At 44.5% G+C, this 19,808-nt stretch overlaps 1 protein-coding gene across 14 annotated transcripts in view; it reads right to left on the reverse strand.

Annotated features, from left to right (window-relative positions):
* ABLIM1 (actin binding LIM protein 1) overlaps positions 1-19,808 on the reverse strand; it is a 274,277-nt gene that overhangs the window by 131,077 nt on the left and 123,392 nt on the right. For all 14 annotated transcript variants that reach the window (XM_081268061.1, XM_081268059.1, XM_081268058.1 and 11 more), the window contains one exon: positions 5,534-5,668. Coding sequence is in view for 3 of the 14 variants with exons in the window: in XM_081268066.1 (XP_081124192.1) it covers positions 5,534-5,668 (135 nt within the window). In the remaining 11 variants the exon portion in view is untranslated. Of the gene's footprint in view, positions 1-5,533; positions 5,669-19,808 lie in introns of those variants that run through there.

Below are 19,808 nucleotides of genomic sequence, written 5' to 3' on the forward strand. Positions count from 1 at the left end.
TCTCTCACCTGCTGCCTCTGCCAGGTACAGGTGGCTCGGATACCTTCACTTGAACTCTCTCTTTCCAGATAAACTCACCATCTAGTAACCATTCGAGAATATACATCATAGGAGGCACTTGGTAAGGCTGGTTGACCAGCGATGCCATCAGAAACATATACTAATATTCAAGCTCCAAAGAAATATATTGTTTCTGCTCATTCAGCCATTCCTTGATTTACCAAGTACCCATCCGGTCAGGCTGTGGGCCAGGCCCTGGGTATAGAGTACTGAACAAAAAAGGAAAAAGAAAAAGAAAAAGCTCTGCCTTCCAGGGGCTTACTTTCTAGTAGGGAGCAAATAAAAATGAATAAGAAGATATGTTAAATAATTATAGGTTTTAAGGGGAAAAAAGATATTGGGAATAGTTGAAATTTTGTATAAAATAGTCCAGAAAAGCCTCACTGAAAACAGAAAGTTTGGCTAAACAGGTTTCCTTGGTCCTCTAGGCAACCTCCTGGTCCTTGGCATTTTCTAAATGCTCTAGAACCTTTTGAGCAGGAAGATGCAATGGATCTAGGGCATTACCCTGAAAAATGCTCAAGAGTAACAATACAATGAATAATATATCAAAATAAGGAAGAATAAAATGAACAATATGAATGTAACTCACATATAAAGAGATACTTTGAAGAAATAGACATTTTCCAATGTTAGAAGCCATTCTATCTAGAGAAGAAACCTGCACAAATACCAACATAGCCACATCCCAATGGACACAAGTAGCTCAAATCTGTTTTTATGTTTCATCTTCTCTCAGAGCCGGGAATACAAATGTGATGCAGCTAAGGGGATGCATTAAGAATAACCACGTCACCAGAGCCATGTCACAGAATGCACAGCCTGAACACACCTCCTTTAAGTCGGTGGAGTGGTTGCTGCTGATGGGCAAGGATGGAAAGCAAAGCTATGAGCACAAAAGACAGAACAGTTCCACTCAGAGCCCTGGAATCACACTCTGCTCCCACTGGGTTATCATAAAGACCAGCAGGAGCTTTGGGGATCTCCTTGGCATTTAATTACAGGATCCATCCATCCATTAATTACACGACCTTCTTCATCTCATTATCAGATGGGTACATTTTCCAAGGGGACGAGTGGGAATTAGGTTCTACTTCCTTCAGACGCTGACATGCTTTAACATTCAGTTCCTGCCTTTTGTGCCATCCCTGGGAAATTTCACACGTGACCATATTGCTACTGCCACCATCCAGATGCTAGTCTTCCAGATCCTTCCTCCCAGCATAGACCAGTTCCTCTCAAGCGCTAGCTCTCTGGATGTACCATGTGGACTCAACTTCCACGTGTCCCCTTAATGTCCTCGTTCTCTCTCTCCCCCGCACTGCCCCACCAAAGGGCTCCTGTGTTTCTTGCTGGTTCCATTCCATCCACCCAAGCAGTCCATGGGAAACCTGGAACCTTCACTCTTCCCCTTCAGGAGTCACCAAATCCTGTCAACTGTAATTTGAAGTGCCTCCTGGGTCTTTCCCTTCATCTCTGTCATACCTGCTGCTACCTTACAATTATTCCCACCTGGATTACCAGAACATCTTCCCCAGGGTTCTCCTGGCCTCAGTCTGCATCCTATATGCCTATCTCATCACTTAGTATAATCAATGTTGCTTATTGATCTCTCTCCAAATGGTTCCCGAGTCCTCTGAATATGATATGGTGTGCTATCTCTTTCTATTCTATACCTTTAACATAATATCCTGCATGAAGTCTATGTTCAATTAACATTTAGTAAATGAATGAATAACTCCTGGATTCCAAAGTGTCAGACTTCTCAGGAAAAGGGATGGGTTAACTACCAAATTACTGCTCACCAACCTTGCTCCTGTTCCAGTCAATTCTGTGACTTCACGGAGACTAAAAATTGATTTAAGCATGTGCAGTAATCTCTACCTTCTTCACAGCAACCCTTTCCGATTTTCTTGCTTGTTTAGCTCTCATATAAGATGCCCAGTGTCCTCCTTTCAAGACGCTTTTTAACAAAAATCACTTATCCTTGCTTTTAATTGCTACAATGTTTGCATTTGAGGACTTCCTTTTTAACTACAGAAAACCACCTCTTCAGAAATGCTTTAGAAATGAGGCTTTATTAACATGGTACTATGCAAAAGACAGTTGGGTAGGAGGGAGGAGACAGAATTCCAGGGAGAATTCAGTCAGCACTTGAACGTGCCTCTTAGTCAGCCAGCTGTTGCCCAGAAGCCTAAGCTTGTTTTGGTGCATGCTCCCCATCCAAAATCCTCTGTCCCAGGACATTAGTTTACTTACTCTCTGAATATCACGACTCTACTTAAGACATAACAGAAAGAAAATGAAACTGTTGTTTTAGGACTCCACTGCACTAAGATCATGTGGGCTAGGGGGACACCTAGAGTCCTGATCTGATTAGGATGTAAGAGGAAGGGCTCTGGACAGAAAGCCCTACCCAGACAGCCGCAGATGATGTTCTGAACCAGTGTGGACAAGAGCCCTGACCTCAATTTTTCTGTAAAAATTTCTGTCTAAAATTGCTCTAAAAATGAAAGTCTTTTAATTTAAAGAAAATTAAAACAAAACGAAGGGAGGAGGTGAGGGGGGCAGGCCCTGGCCAATGAGAAATTTCTTGTACTGGAGACAGTGGGAATATCAGAGCAGTTGTTGCGTCTTCTGCTCTTCCAAGCTGTATCCTCCCTCCAGAGCCTCAGATACTCAGTAACAAGTGAAGTTCAGTCTAAAGCTGCTGGTGTTAGTGGGACTTTGGAAAATGGGAAGAGGAATGATGTCCAGCAATGAGAAAGGCTTAAAGATCAGGAATTTGGTACTAGCAAGAATTTGGAGTGAGAGGAGATGACAAGAATGCAAATCTCAAGGCCCTGTCCAACATGGTGGCCATTAACCATGTGCCTATTAAGCACTGAAAATGGGACTTGTCCAAACCGAGAGGGTTAAACTAGTATGAAAAAAGTCAAATATCTCAATAATTTTATACTAATTATATGTTGAAATGATAATATTTTGGATACAGAGGTTAAATAATATATATTATAAAAATTAATAGTACCCTGTCCCTTCTTGCCTTTTTTAATGTAGTTATTAGAATACTTGCAATTAGACACATGGCTTTGCATCATATTCCTCTAGAATCCCGGAGAAAGTCATGGAGTCCCTACAATCTAAGGTCTAGGGAGCTTAAATGACTTTTTTTTTTTGGGGGGGGGACATCAAGGAAGAAAGCAAATTAATAAAAACATTAAAAAGAAAAGAGGGTGACCCTCGAAAATTAGGATGTTAGACAGTGACATTGACAGATTAAATGTGAGAAAAATATGTAAAAATAAATGACCCATTTATTTTAGCAACATTTTGTTAAATTGAAAAATAATTCCTACAAACAGCAAGCACTCTTAAAATAGGATTTAATCTAAGTAAAAATTTAACTTTTCAGGAATACATTTATAACATGAAAAAAAGTATATGGTATGACTTCGTAACATAAATAAGTTAGTGGTAACTTAAATTTAAACTAGAAGAGAAAAATGCAAACAAACAAACAAACAAACAAAAAACAACCCTACAGGGGTTGGTGGATGTGTATTCTACCACCTTAATGTGTTGAATAGGGACTGCTCAGATCCATTGCTCATTCACAGTAGAAACAGCAAACATACACAGGGCTGCATTCATTTATAAGATGTATTTATTTCGTACCAAATTTATCCCTTGAGCTATGTTTTAGGAAATTTATGAGCAAAATGTGTGTGTGTGTGTACACACCCAACTCTGTTATCTGAACCGGATGTAACCAGAAGATAGCCTTTTCTCTGACCAGCTATTCAAGTGGCTTCAGTACCTCTTGGTTCTATACTACACACCTAGATGGTATTCTGAATTTGGAATCTGCACACTCTGACCTGGGGTAATTTAAATGACATACAGTCTCATCTCTATTTTATAATAAGGACACTGAGCCACAGAGATGAATAACTTGCTTGAGACCATAGAGCTGCTTACTGGCAATGGCAGGACTCACGCCACATGACGGTACCCTTGGCATCCTGGGTGTGACCCTGATGTTTCCTGATGACCACCCTGGGTTGTCTGAAAACTTGAGTTTATTAAATTTACTCAGAGAGGTTTCAGAGAGGATTAACGAATCTCTATATAATGTGTGTGAAAGCATTTTTTTTAATCTTTTCTTTTTTTTTTTTTTTGGAACTGGGGGTTGAACCCAGGACTTTGCAAGTGCAAGGCGGATACTTTTGCCACAGAGCTACATCCCAGCCCTAAAAGCTTTTTTGTAAAAAATGAATCTGTGTATATTTAAGGTGTACAACTTGTTATAAGATACACACACAGTAAGATGATTACTACGTGGAACAAATTCCCTCAGATCACATAGTTACCCTGTCCCTGTGAAGCAAGAACAGCTATCATCTGGTCTTTAGGGAAATATTACAAGATACAATCATTAACTATCATTTTGAACTAAGCACTGGGGGGCTCAGCTCCTACCCCCGACCTCTTCTCACCCCGGCCTCACATGCTAGTGCTTTCTCCTGAAAAGTGTAGTTAGTTAGTGAAAGAAACAGTTGTAGCCTTCAGAAAAGCACCCTCCCCCTTTTTTCAGATGTTTGAGGGTCACTGGCTTAAGCCGCCATGGCCATGGCTTAAGATGGCATTATCGAGTCTCTGTAACCTAAGACACTCAAAATGAAGCCCATTCCCAGGAAGGAGGTGGTGACCATATGCAGGGTACAGAGAAAAGCTACAAACAATCTCAGAGTCTGCCCCTCCCTTCTATCTCTCCCTACATCCTGCATCTGCATCCTGAACTACCCAGACACACCCTCAGCTCAAGTAACCTGCTTCTCAAATCAACACACAAACCACTCTCTTCCTCCTCTTTTTCCCAGTCAGTCAAACCCTGGCTCTGCAATGACAGGCCAGTATTTGCACCACGATGCCAACTTTGTGAACCCCAGGAGAGGGGCTGGTTAGTTAATGGAAATAAACCTCAAATTGGGAACTTTTTTGGGTGACAGATAATTTTCTGTTTGGAGGGCTCTCAAATGTTCCTGATTAATTCTTGCTTCTACACACACACACACACACACACACACACACACACGGAAGCTAATGACCTAGCACACCAACTGTACAGTGTTCCAGGCCTCCTACCACTCATGGATATGGGATAAGATGACTTTGCAGTAGGAGTTCCTCTTTCTAGAGAAAAAGAAACAGAAGTACAAAACTGGTTTTCATTGTTTTTCCCAGAGCTAGTCCCTCTCCCGGGATTAGGGACCTCAGTGTGTCCCCAAAGGCCATGAACCATCGGCCTTGGGAACACCTGGTTTCCCCTTCAGGCCTAACTGAATCCTAAACAAGTGGTTCCAGGACTTCTGAGGGCACTGACGTATCCTCCAGGGGCCTGGGATGACACTAAGGGGATGACATGCTGGTGGTGACATGCCACGGAGCCAGGACGCTGGAGACACTGTACCTTTGCAGGTAAAACATTTGATGTGGAAATGTCTGGTCTGCACCCGGAGCACTTCGCCCTTGCACGGCTCCCCACATTTATGGCAGTGAATGACAGGCTTCTCTGATGGGTGGTGAGGGTCCTGCGGGTGGGCCACTGGAAGAAGAAGAAAAAGAAAAAGATCCAGATGATGAAGGGGGCATTTCTACAAGTGTCCTCACAGTGAGCATAACATCCCCACCATTTGGTATCCAATGAGCGACAAGTCAAATCAATAAACATGGCACCCACCCTCTGCTACAACCACTGGGTCCACAAATAACTGACGGTGGTGGCTTGAACAGCCCATTATGGTGACACGAAGCTCGTTCCTCTGTGGAGCCTGCCGTCCTGCCCCTTTCTCCCCAACTCCTCTAGCACAACGTACCTGGACTATTAAATGCAAACTCTTGTTTGGGTCAAAATTCTCTGTCTTTGCAGTAAGTCTTTTCCTTGACTCAGCACATTTCAGCAGTTCACTGTAGACCGTGAGGTCCCTTGAACGTGGGAACCATTTCTTAGAGTTCATTTTTTCACCCCAGTGATATGTCTCCTTTCTCCCAAAGCTCCTGAGGACATAGCAAAATGCTCAGCCCAGCAAATGTTTTTATTTATGAATTAATTAGTACATAATGGACAGTTCTGCCACAGAGTATTTCCTGATCTTCATTCAGCACCTCATTTAGCCTGTTGGAGGGTTACAGGACCCTCCCATTATGCCCACAGTTCCTGACACACACAACTGTGGGCAACAATGAAAAAAGAAAACAAAACCCATGCAGATCCCTTCAAACCTCCGTTTCCTTTCCCATAAAATAAAGGGATCAGACCAGATGATCTCTAGGTCTTTTCAGACCCTAAAATCACATGGAGGGGCTTACAGGGATTACTCTCTCCACCTTCAGAGTGTGGTTTTCAGAGAACAGAGGTTGTTGTGACTGCCCTGTCCTGAGAACAGGATGAACAGCCTCTGCTTTGCAGAGGGCCATGGGAGAAGGCAACGAGGGGACACCTGCGGCTTTCAGCAAACCAGGTGGCTTCATTTCACTCAGTTTCTTCAGCCAGTGTGTGCACATGGCCCTTGTTGCTATGAAATTCCTTTTCTGACTGAGGTCATTAGAACCCATGTGATATAAGAACACGTATCACGTAAGTACCTCCATGAGGGTGATATGGGATAAGAAGAGGGAACCTAAAATTCATCCATCAACACAAGGAACATAGGTGATTTTTTTTTCCTTGACTCATGATAAAACTGCTTCGGGCAGGACAGTGGAGGGCAGATCCTGCTGACACTCAATTTAGAAAGCACCTTAAAGCAAGGAGCACTCTGTACACTGCAAGGACAATAGTTCATTGTTTCCCTCAGACCTCTGTCATGTTCTCATTTTTGCCTGGAAAAAAGTCTGAACAAGATAGTCCAATAATGGCTAACTTCTGAGGAACAAGGTTCCTCTTGTGAGACTTTGACTAAGAGCAGGTGTCATTTCGGATTAAACACCTGATCTGCACTCTCTACACTGGATCCTGGGGATTACTAGCCAAGGTACCAACCTTGCAATTCACCTGCATTTCCTTATCTACCTGCAGGGATCTCTCTTGAAAACCTGTATTTATATCAGAACTCAGTATTTTCTACAGGAATTAAGGAGGGGCATGCTATAAAAACTCTAAACAACCACTTGACTTTAAAAGTGATGTGTATCAAGGCCAAAAATCTATTTACCTTAATGTGTGCTTCAAGAGCTGATGGAGAACATGTGAGGGGTTTTTGTCGTTGTTGTTGTTTTAGGTTAACTCCTGCTTCTCAGAAAAGTAATATTTACTGGTGTCTGCTAATGCAGGCATGGTGCTAGAGCCTATACACAAGTCACTTCATTCCCTCCTCCCCACCCTACTCTCTCAGCCAGGTGGGCCTTGTTGTTCCCAGAGAAGCTGAGTAAGGGTGAGTGCAAAGACCTTTACCCAGGCTATTTCGACTCTGGTCTCTCAGGCTCCTCCCAGGGTATTTGTACAAATCAGGAAATTGTTATAAGTCAGACCATAATTTATTTAGCCAAGTTCAAGTGCAGTTCTAACAGCAGCGACCAGGGCTTGGCTTATGAAGGGAACACTCACACTGGGTGCTGCAGGCATTCCCCAGCTGGGCCTGGCACCCAGGGGGCAGTTCTCAAGGTAACTATGTGGATCCCCAAATCAGAACCCCCAGTGCCATGTACTAAAGATGCAGATTTTTGTCTCACCCCAGTTAAAATGGCTAGTATCAGAAAGACAAAAATAATAAATGCTGGTGAGGAGCTGGAGAAAGGGAGTTCTCATATCAGTTGGTGGGAATGTAATGTACCCATATGGAAAACAGTATAGAGATTCTACAAAAAATCAGAAATAGAACCTCCATACGATCTACTGGGTATCTGTCCAAAAGAAATGAAATCATTATGTTAAAGAAACATCTGACTCCCGTGCTCATTGCTGTACTATGCACAACAGTTAAACAGAATCAACCTAGGATAAAGAAAATGTGGAAGATATACATAATGGAACAATTTTTTTTTAAAGAGAGAGTGAGAGAGGGAGAGAGAGAGAGAGAGAGAGAGAGAGAGAGAGAGAGAGAGAGAGAGAGAGAATTTTTAATATTTATTTTTTAGTTCTTGGCGGACACAACATCTTTGTTAGTATGTGGTGCTGAGGATCGAACCCGGGCCGCACGCATGCCAGGCGAGCGCACTACCGCTTGAGCCACATCCCCAGCCCCATAATGGAAAATTAACATAAAAAGAATGTGATTTTTGTCATTTGCAACAACGTAGATAGAATAGGAAGGCATTATGTTAAGTGAAATAAGTCAGATACAGAAAGGAAAGTACCTCGTGTTCTCAAATATATGTGAAAGCTAAAAAAGTTGATCTCAAAGAAATAGACACCGGAGTAGTGGTTACCACAGTATGGGGATGGTATGGGTGAGGGAGGGGAGGAGAGAAGATGGTTAAGGATACAGAGGTGCAGCTGGGTATGGAGAATAACTGCTAATGTTCTATAGTACAGTAGAATAACTACGGCTGACTCTAACTAATTGAATATTTCAAAATAGTTAGGAGAGAGTATCTTGAATGTCACCCAACACAAAGAAATGATATATGTCTGAGGTTGTATATAGACCAGTTGCCCTGATTTGATCCTTACCTATTGTATAGGTATTAAGATAGCTCCCTGTGCCCCCAAAATATGTACAATTACTATGTGTCAATCCCAGTGGCTCAGGAGGCTGAGGAAGGAGGATTGAGAGTTCAAAGCCAGCCTCAGCAAAAGTGAGGTGCTAAGCAACTCAGTGAGACCCTGTTTCTAAATAAAATATAAATAAGACCCTGTTTCTAAATAAAATATAGGGCTGAGGATGTGGCTCAGTGGTTGAGCACCCCTGAGATCAATTCCTGGAAGACCTCCCTCCCCCCAAAAAAATACAGTTAAAAAAATGCAGATTTTCCCCGATCTTCTTTTCTAGTAAACTACTCAGGAGGTTCTTACACATACTCCAGTTTAAGAACTTCAGAATTCTTACATTTTCAGTAGGTCAGCTAGAGAAGAGTGAGAACAACAAAGAGTAGTAGTTCTCAAGACCATCCTTTTCAGATGGATATGAGAATACATAGAGTGAATCCCTTAACCACAAGGAGGATGCATTTTGGGATAAGAAACACTGGTTTCTCCGAACACTGAATCGCCTACCCTGAGCAAGCCAGCCATGCTGAGTAATGATGAGCCAAGGAAAGTATCATTTCACTTCTTGGCTTTTCTCTATGTCTGAATAAAAAGGAGTCAGTGAAAATGCTGGCACGAGCTGCAAAGGTCAGAATGGGGATCAGCATCTGCATTTTGCAAGTGTTTCCCTTTGGAAATATACATTACACCGCAAAACCCTCCCTGCCCGCAAATGACTTTCACCTTCACCCAGAGAGGGCCAGACTGCTCCATGTTCACTCGCCTGTCCTTCATCCAGCAGCCCAGGCGGGGCACACCGCAGAACCCTCATTTGCAAAGAAATGAGATTTTCTTATTAGGGAATGACAGAATCCAAAAGACCAAAAAGAACCAGTGTATATTTTATCCCAACTCAAATCAGTGGAGACAAAAGAATCTCTTTTCCTTTTTAAGGATGAACAAAGAAGTTCACTTTATATAACTGTCTTTGAAAATTTGGTAATTACCAAACGTGTTTGTGGATTTAATTCTATGATTTTGAAATATGCTGAGTTGGTTGCAACACAAATGTGACATTAATGCTGTATTCCTCTCATCTGCAACTGGCTCCATTGCTAATCTTTCTTTGATGGCTCCATCTTTCAGAGCCTGGGAGGGTCCCTGTTTATTCTACCCATGGGCAAATTAGGAGCAGAGTATTAAAAAGTGACCAGCAAATTATTCTCAGAGATATACTTTGCCCTCAGACTTCCCAAGCCTTCCCACCACACCAACTCCATCAATGATTCACCCTGGAACTTGGGTTAAAGTCTTCCATTAGCTCACTAATTTTGTTGCCAAAATAAGAAGAGTAATGAAACCAAAAGTGAGGTTGAACACTTTCTGGATAATGAGGAAATACACAGGAAGAGCCACGAGTCGGTTTGCCTGAAAGGCTGAAGAGATTCTTCTACTATCTGCTGTCCAGTTTGGAGAGACGCTGGCTATTTAGACCAAGCTGTCTACTCCAAGGTGGAAGAGTTTCATACTGTTTTTGTAGCCAAGCAGAGCAGATTAGTCACATGGTTGAAACTCCTGTGCAAGACAGAAACCAAAGGTCCCTTTTTGATGCATTGATTTTAAAACATCTCAGGGAATGAGACTGAAATTCAGGCCACAGAAGAAATTCCAGTAACCTTTGGCTTCCTCAAGCAGAGGCCATCGCAGGCCTTAGAGGAAGGCCGCAAGGCAAGGCAGAGTCCTTCCTCAATTCCAGAACCATCCTCGCCTTGCCCAAGCTCCATCCCTCTGGGGCATGGACCACAGAAATAGCACATCCAAGAAGTCACATCTGAAAGGAAAACCTCCTTAGTGGTAAAGATCACAACCCTGAGGACCTGGCATGAGCCGTGCCTTGCTCCCAGTCGCCTGGAATGCTCAATCTCATGGAACCAAACTGCCCCTTCCAGTCCCCTTCTCCCTCCACAGCACCATGGCTCCCTTAACCAGCCTGTGAAGGGACACAGTGCTTCATGGCTTTCATGTCCACTGCTCATTGCACTCTCAAGAGCCCTGAGGTGGGAAGAAAAGGTACTGTGGACCCCCTTTTGACAACAGGCAGGCTCAGAGACCAACCCACTCTCCCACGGTGACCCAGCCCAGGGAGCAGAGCTGGCAGTAAATCAAGGCAGTGACTCCAAATCCAGAGCCATCCCCTAATCACCCCTCATCATGGACGCTCCTGTAGTCACTCCCCACTCTGCCCTCTCCCACCAAACCCCCACACCTTCCTCACCCCCCCCATCCAGGCCCTCAACCCCCTTCTCAATTGCCCAGAGCTTTCCCTCCTGCTGTGTTTCTTCCTCCAATGTAACCTGTGAGAAGTAGCCTGTGCAGGAGGGGGGACACAGCTCTTTGCTGCCACGGAAGAAGTGCCTGGCGGGAAATCTGACAAACACCACCAAATATCACAGCCAGGTGACGGAGGCCAGTATCTGCAGTGCAAGCCACAGAGAGGGAACGGTCCTCTGATATGAAGGGATGAAAGTGGGTACTGTGCCTGTGGTCACAACCTCCCACCCCCCAAAAAACCCATCATTCTAATGAGAAGAATCCCAAATTGAGATTCTATGAAATAATGACCAGCACCCTTCCAAACTGTCAAGATCATCCAGAACAAATATATCGAGACACTATCTCAACCAAGAGGAGCCTAAGGAGACTGACTAACAAATACAATGTGGGATCCTGGAACAGAGAAAGGACATGAGACAAAAACTAAGGAGATCTGCTGGTTGCAGTGGCGCACACCTGTAATCCAGCGGCTTGGGAGGCTGAGGCAGGAAGATCACGAGTTCAAAGCCAGCCTCAGCAACTTAGAGAGGCACTTAGCAACTCAGCGAGACCCTGTCTCTAAATAAAATATGAAAAAGGGCTGGGGGTATGGCCCAGTGGTGAAGCACCCCTGGGTTCAATCCTCAGTACCTCTCCCCAAAAAATAAAAACAAAACCAAGGAAAGCTGAATAAATCATAGGCTTTAGTATGTATTAACATTGGTTCATTAATTGTAACAAATGTAGTACACTAACACAAGATCTTAACAGTTAGGCAGACTGGGTGTTAGGTATATGAGAACACTATGATATTCTCAATTTTTGTATTATCTAAAAGTGTTTTTTAAAATAAATTTTATGTTAAAAAGAATAAAATTAAAGAAAACTTCCAATAGTTTTCTGAATAAGAATATATCAAGTCTACAGTTCTCTGCTAACTTTAGAGATCTCCAGTAACATGGCCCGCACTAGCTTTGTAGATCTCTAAGATGGAACTACACTCCCTAAGTATTTATCACTGTGCTAACAAGTTCTGAACTCAGGTAGCCTGACCCCAGAGACTGAACCCTAAAATACTCTACTGTGATTATACTAATAAACAAATGCTTGAGCTGGGGTATTGGGCACTTCCTGGTTTGGCATCTTCTTTTCCCCAAGGTCTTGAGCACTGAATGGATGGTTCCTGGCTGCCTCACCTATTCAAGTCAGTCCTGGCCCACAGAGCCCAGCCCACGTCCTGAGGTTCTCCAAAGCTTTCACTACAGCTTAGAATGATTAAATATTTCCTCTTCTCCACGTTCTTATCAATCAACTCAAACTCAGACGCTGAGAAAGTAAAACGGACTTTATTTGGGGTCTCAGGAATTGCAATTAGGGAGATGCAGGTTCAGAGAACTCTGAATCATTGTTCTGGAGGAGGCAGGGAAAGTGGGCTTCTATGTGATTTATTACAAAGCAGTAAAAATTCTTCTTTTGGGAAACTTCTGATGGAGTTAAGAACAGGTAATGTGAGGCACGGGACATGTGACCAATAGAAAAGAATGTATGTCCTTAGCAAAGATGTCCATAAAACAAGAGTCCAATAATCTTTTCTGTGCATCTTAAGTGTCTGGACACGTCATCTGCCTACAGTCACAGGGTGAAAGTAACCAAAGCTCACACCACAGACAGTGGACAGAGTTGCACCCACATCCTGCTTCCTCATGCCTCTCGACTCCATTTTGAAAAACTTACTGTTGCTTTCGATATAATTTTCCTCTGATTTGCACATTCTCTAGGTTTGAACAGCTGTACCATCATCCAGCACTTAATTTTCTCTAGTGTTTTTTGTTTGTTTTGCTTTTGTTTCAATGCATCAATTCTGATCTCACCAAACTGCAAGCTCCCTGGTCAATTTCTCCAAATTTCTGAAACGCTTCCGATTTCAAATATCAAATAAGCTGAGTTGTCATTTCTGTTCTTCTCTGTTCATTTTTTGGATGAGGGAAATAGGGTTACCACCCAATACCACTTCACAATAAGTAACTTGAGAACACAACTATAACACTGTAACAGGAGACATTTATTGATCACTTACTATGTTCCGGACACTGTGATAACTAATTGATACCCACGATCACAGATAGTCCTTACAACTGCCTTACAGAGGTACTTTTGCATTATTCCTGTTTTGCAAAGGAGAAACCAAGGCTAATAAGAGTTAACTACTTTATCCCAGACCACACAAGGTAAGAAATAGTTTGAATCCAGACACCATGCTTGGAAGCAGAGTGCTGGGGATTTCCACAGGAAGACCTTATTCAGGGCTAGAAGGAAACGGAGCTAGGACGGGGTGCCCACTAGACTTATCACACAGCTCACAGTGGTGAACACCCAGCTGTATCATCATCCAAAGGTAACACCTTCGCTATTAAGTAAGCAGATGGGAAATGGCACTTCAATATAAAAAGAAGTGATTCCAGGCTGCAGCAATTTATGGGAAAGGAACACGTAGATGTAAGGATGGCTCAGCAAGGAAGGGCAGCCTGCCATTGGGAGGACCTTTCCTGCAGCCTCCAGGCTGAGCAGCAGCCTGCCTGGCCCGGAAGCCTCCTCAGGTTGAGACTGCATTAGGTTGACTTTTGCTTAAAACAGGAATCCTATTCTCTTGGGAGTCTATGTTTCAGAGTCTGCCTCATTATCTAGAATATTTTCTCTGCTTCTACCTCCTGAATTCCCACTGAAACATAAGCACACATCCCAGAGATGAGCTCTCTCCCACCTCCCACTCCCTTTCTTTGTGCTAGAATGGCCTAGGAAGCAAAAACCTCAACAGTTTAAATAAATGCATAGGGTGCTTAATTTGCAGTTTACCCCAAAGTCCATCTCCTGCTGTGGCAAGTGGTAGTTACTCGAAGCTACACACATGGTTACCCCATCATTAATTGTCCCAAACGATCCTCCTCTTGAATTGGCCTCCACAGCCCCATTTTCTTATACCATATGCGTTTGGTATTCAGGATTATTACTTGGCACCAACAGTCCCAGTGGGAGAACTGTGTTCTAGCCTCTCTGTCTCCTGCAGCTTTTAACTTGGAAGATGTTCCTATTTTTGACTGGCAATGCACTCAGTCCTCATTATTCCTCCAAACATAAAAGACACTGTCAGCAGCCCCTCAAGCTGGGCTCCTGATGACGGAGACAGGCTGGACTTACCTCCAGTTAATCCGATTCCTCCCGGGCAAGGAGGTGCTAAGATTACCTACAACTTCTACAGTCCTGCAACTTCTTCCTCCTAAGTCACCTGATGTCTTTGCTCTGATGTGCTCCACCTGCCTTCTAGTAGGAGGGTTAATCTCAGAAAGGGATTTTATATCAGTTTGGTGGCTTACCGTCCCCTCCCATAAGAGAGACTATTTAGACACACCTCTGACTGCCATGACTCACGGGGACAACACCCTGCCCCGACATCTCCTGGCCTTTTTCTGACCGTGTTAGTAATTTTACTTTGGAGTAAGTCATTCATTTAAAAATCCATTTCTTCTCCCCAAAAGCCATCAAATGGGACCTTGGGCTGGCCCAGCCCTGCCCTTTCTATCACATGCCTCAACCTTCCAAGACAGTGCTGAGAGCAGGCGCCTTACGTCCAGGTTGGCAGCAGAGCTGCGTGAGATCATCTCCTCCTGGGAGCCTCTATGGCACCAGCCTGGCACACAGAGGCCTGTGTCAGCTGAGTTAGGAAAGACGGTCACTAACCTGTAGGAGCAGAAATGTCTGATGTATGACAAAAACAAAACCCTTCTGGAATTTGATAGAAACTTTTCAAGTCACCTAGAGATCTCAAATTGTCCCTGCACAAGCAATTCCACTTAGAAATGGATCACATCAAACAGCCAGGCGGCGGCTATAGTCTGAATCCTGCGTGCAGAACACTACATCTTAATGGGCTGTGACAGAGCCACATCCATCCTGATTCCGAGATGGGGAGGGACTATGGCCCCATATGACCCATTTATAGGAATACAAGTCAAGAGAGAGGGTCAGGAACTATCAGCATTGAGGCCAAGGATCCTGAGACAGGGCTTTGCTTTGGCATAGTATCACCACTGCCTTCTGTTCCCTAGTTCCAAATCCAGACATCTTAGAAGACTTCAAACACCAAAGAACCAGGATGTTGACAGAAGTGCCCCAAGCTGGTAAAAACTTATTCGTGAACAGCACAGAGGCTCCCAGCTGCCTTGGCCTTTTTTCTCCTGGCTGCTTCTACTTACGTCCCTGGACACACTTGGAATCATCAACTAGTTAAAAATGGCATTTTGACAAGCTATGGAAATGGTTAACGTGTATAGCACTTTAGCACTTTTCTATCTATAAAAAGTGTTCCAAGACAGTAACTCCCCGGGTCCCATCCACTCCATATTCAAATCGAGCTTCAGAGATGTTAAAGGATTTGCCTGTGAAGAGCCAACTGTGTGGCCAGTGACCTCAGTTGGAAGCTCAAAACTGGCCATGGCAGAGGTATTTACACCGTGGAAATCATCACTCTTTACCAATCAGGGCTTTCCTCTGCCCACTCCCCTGGGAGTTGGCTGTTAAACATTTACCAGGCACCACTGTGCCCAAGGCCTCACTGCTGGTAAACAGCAAACGGAGACTTTTAATTCAGGTCCTTATAAATTTCAGAAACAAGCATTTGAGCCCTTTTTTAAAAGGTGTTTCTGCTCCTGCTCTGTGATCAACATATAGACCCACCTTCCCCTGGTCTCTCCAGTGCCTGTGCACCCACTGGGAGACAAAACCACAAGACCTGTGTTCACAGCTTCTGAACTGCAGAGTCAGACATGTGGCAGATCCTAAAGCTACTCTCTAGATACTTAGGCTCCCGACTCCTCCCAGACCTGAAGTTCAAGCCCATTCAAGCCTTCGCTATGATGTAACTTTGCCGGGTGTGACCTCTGCAAGGAAAGGCAAACACACATTATCTACACCTGTCACCGTGCTAGCAACCTATTCATCCAGGTGATAGCTTTAGCTCTGGTGGTTTGTTCGATTCTCTCATTAAAATTCAGAGATTCATCTGCTTGACTAGAAGGGAAGAGATCTCTCCTGAAGTTCAGCAAAGACTTTATGAAGTCTCAAGTTAATCTTCAGGAGGGGGATAATGGAAGCTCAACACGGGGCTAGTGGGAGCAGGGGAGACAGTGAATAAACACCTCCATGAAAACTCTCAGTGGGACCCTCAGCACTTGAGAAGTACGTTCGTATGAAGAGCGTGAACAAATTCTGTCTCAGAGGGAGCCTGCTGTGCCATCTGTCTCGAGGCTGGTGGGAACTCTGGAGACAGACCAGCCCTGCCTCTGAGGACAGGGATCCCAGGGACGCGCACAGCACACGCTGACCTGCACAGAGGAGAACCACTGGAGCTGCCTTGGGATGCTGCAGGCCCAGGAGAGGCAACAGCAATGTGCTTGGGCCTCCAGAGAGAAAACCATGCCGCTGGATGGTTCAGAGGGCTGGGGACAGTTTCACAGAAAAGGGAGTGGAATTTGACACTGCGGGACAGGCAGAAGGGAGTGAGCGATGAGGGAAGGATGGTGCAGAGCCATGAAGAGCACAAGCAAAGGCCCAGGTGAGACAGCACTGGCACTTCTGGTCTCACCTTCTGGGTCAGCGGTGGCTTCATGAACAAGGACAAAGCCAGGGGAAAGTTAGAGCATTTCCCCCGTGATGTTCCTGCCGATCCCAGATCCTGCTCTCCAGAGCTTGCGGTTTAGTAGGAGAGGTGGTTGGGAAGAGGGATGGGGAAAGACATGGAATGGATGGGGATGAATGAACACAATATGAACATGAGTAGCGCCAGTGTCACGTGCCCAAAGAACAGTGTTAAAACAAGGAGAGAGAAAAAGAGAAAAAAGCTTCAAGATAGAAGTGCCCTTTCAGAGGAGCCCAGAGGAAGGGTAAGACATAAGTGGGAAGGAAGGAAGAGGAAGACGTCTCAGACAATGAGCAGGTTCTGGTGCCATTCTTGGCTTTGTCCCTCCTAGCTCCGTGACCTTAATTAAACAAGTTACTTGTCTTCTCTATCAATTTCCTCTTCTTCATGAGGAAGTAATCCTGGGAAGTGTTCTGCACTTTTCCTGACAGGAGAAACATGGAAGCCGCTGGGTTTCTGAAATGCTTCAGTGTGGGAAAATTGTGGATCATAGTTTAAGGTCTGTGACAGCTTTGTGTCAGTGTGACCAAAGTACCTGACATGGACAACTTAGAGAGGGAAAGTTTATTTTGGCTCATGGTTTCAGAGTTTCAGTGGATGGTCAGGTGGGTCCATCACTCTGGACACAGGTGAGGCAGAACATTGTGGCAGAAGGGTGTAGCACAGAAAAGCTACTCAGCTCATGGTGGCCAAGAGTAAAGAAAGAGGGGAGAAGGGAACACAGGAAAGATGAACCCTTCAAGGGCACACCCTTAGTGACAAACCTCCACCAGCCATGCCCCACCTGCCTAGTTACCACCTAGTCCATTCAAACTCAGACGGACTGTTTAGGTAATAGCTCTCACAATCCAATCAATTCACCCCCCACACATTCTATATTAACACAGACGCTTTTGAGGGAAACCTCATATCCAAAAGGTCCTTTATCATGAGTGTCCATGCATAATACCTCAAACTCAAGTACAATTGGATTTGTGGACTCTGTTGCCTCTGGTTCTCAGCAGGGGACTTCTCTGCTGTGTAGCACTCAGGCACGTCCAGCTCTTCTACAGAATCTCACAGCCCTCAGGGTCACCATTTCAGTTTACTCATAGTGCTCGAAGCAGCAGGTTTGTTTTTTCACAGCTTTATTGAGACATAATTCAAGTTCCATATGACTCATCCATTACAGTGTGCAATTAATAGTTTTTAGTCTATTCACAGAATTGTGTGGTCATCACCATAATCTAATTTTAGTACATTTTCTTTACCCCCCCCCAAAAAACCTATTAGCAGCCACACCTCACTTCTCCCCCAGTTCAGTCCCAGGCAACCACTGATCTACTTTTTTGTCTCTGTATAATTTAAACAAAGGAACAGACTTGATTAGTATCTGTTAGTGTCAGCTTCTCAACATTCAGATAGCAAGCAGAAAGAACAATTGCATATACCCTGATAGGAATCACCCAAACTTCTACCTGTCTCACGCCTCATTGATGCACAAAATCCTCCACACGATGGGATTTTTTTTTTTTTTTTTTACCAATACATGCTCAACCCAACATCCTTACTTTTATTTCATCTCTTGTTTCTCTCTTGGGAAAGAGCCCATAAAACATAAAAAATTTGAAAGTGATGCCATCAGACCCAGCTCGTGTCTCATGTAGGAGTTTCCACAAACCCAACTTTCCTAGAGGAATACCAACAGCAACGCCAACACCAGAGACTCGCCAGAAGGTCGGAAACAGCAGGACATGCCTAACCGTAACTGACTACCCAGCCAAGTCAGGGGCTGGGAGGGGTTTAAGGTGCCGTTTTTAAGAAGGCAAGGATTTTGTTTCTGGAACCAGTGTGCACTTTCAATGCATCTGTTCAGTCTTTTGCCACACAGTAACCAGAAGGAACCTTTAAGGACCTAATTGAGCAGACTGCTCCACAGGTTAAGCCCTCCACCAAGCTCACAGCTGCACTACCAAGATGCCCTGCTGGCCCCGCCACCTCTCCAGCCTCCTCTCCCTCTCCAATCCACAGGCTCCCAAGCTCCAGATCTTGCTACTTCAAGACCTCCACACATGCTCCTTTTCCACCCCAGGAGGCTCTTCCACAGCTACTAGCAAGGCTGCTCCTTCTTTGCCTTCTGGTCTCACCCTAAGCTTCTGTGTCATGTCCTCCAAGAGCCTCCTCCACCCACCTCAGTGAAGACACTGTCCCTGCTTCCCTGACACTCCAGCTCAGTTTCCTTTCTTCATACTCATTGCATCCTGAACATTCTCTTTATTTTTTCACACTTCTATTTTATCCCCTAAGGTCAGTGCCATTGTATTCCCAGAGTCCAGCACAGTTACAGGCACCAGGTTCATGCATGAACCACTGCCCAGACTTTCTGACTCTTTTCCTTAGCAACAGCCTCTAGGTGGAACCGAAAGTTAAACAGCTTGGATTCACTGACAGCATCTATCAAGGAGGTAATCTGTATGATGTCAATACGAAAGATGAAAGATTTGTTGAAATCCCCGACTCGGGAAAAACAAGGGATGAGCAAACTGATGGACCAGCCTCACACCAGCTCTGGCTAAGCTCTCTGAATAACAGCCACACAAGAGAGCAGGCCTGATCTGAGGGGAGGAGCTGGGGTGGCACAGAGCCTGGAAAAGCTGAACTACGTGGTTTCAGAGCAGGACGTGATGATGTAGAATAGCCAGCAGGGACTGTGCAGAGCAGACGGACGGCTTCCTCCAGGAAGACTCCACAGCACCTGGCTCAGCCTCAAATACTTTAACACAACTGTTCTCAAAGGCCAACATGTTCCTACATCAGATCATCACTGGACACCTCACTTCACACACAGAGATGGACCAGAGTCATCAGTCTGCTTGTCCAAGGGATGTGGGCATCAAGAACTCAACAGGTGAAGTTCCTTCACAAGGTCCAATCACAGAACAGTAGAAATACTGACCCCAGGAAGTCACTTATGTGGTCCTGGAGTTAAGCCTTGCTCTGCCTGAGGCAAACTACAGAGTGGACAGGGGTGGTCCTGCTTGGTTCCTGGACTCACCTGTCCCAGTCTCCTTACCT

Source organism: Spermophilus citellus, assembly GCF_964194105.1.
Source record: "Spermophilus citellus genome assembly, chromosome: 15".
NCBI classification, from domain to species: domain Eukaryota; kingdom Metazoa; phylum Chordata; class Mammalia; order Rodentia; family Sciuridae; genus Spermophilus; species Spermophilus citellus.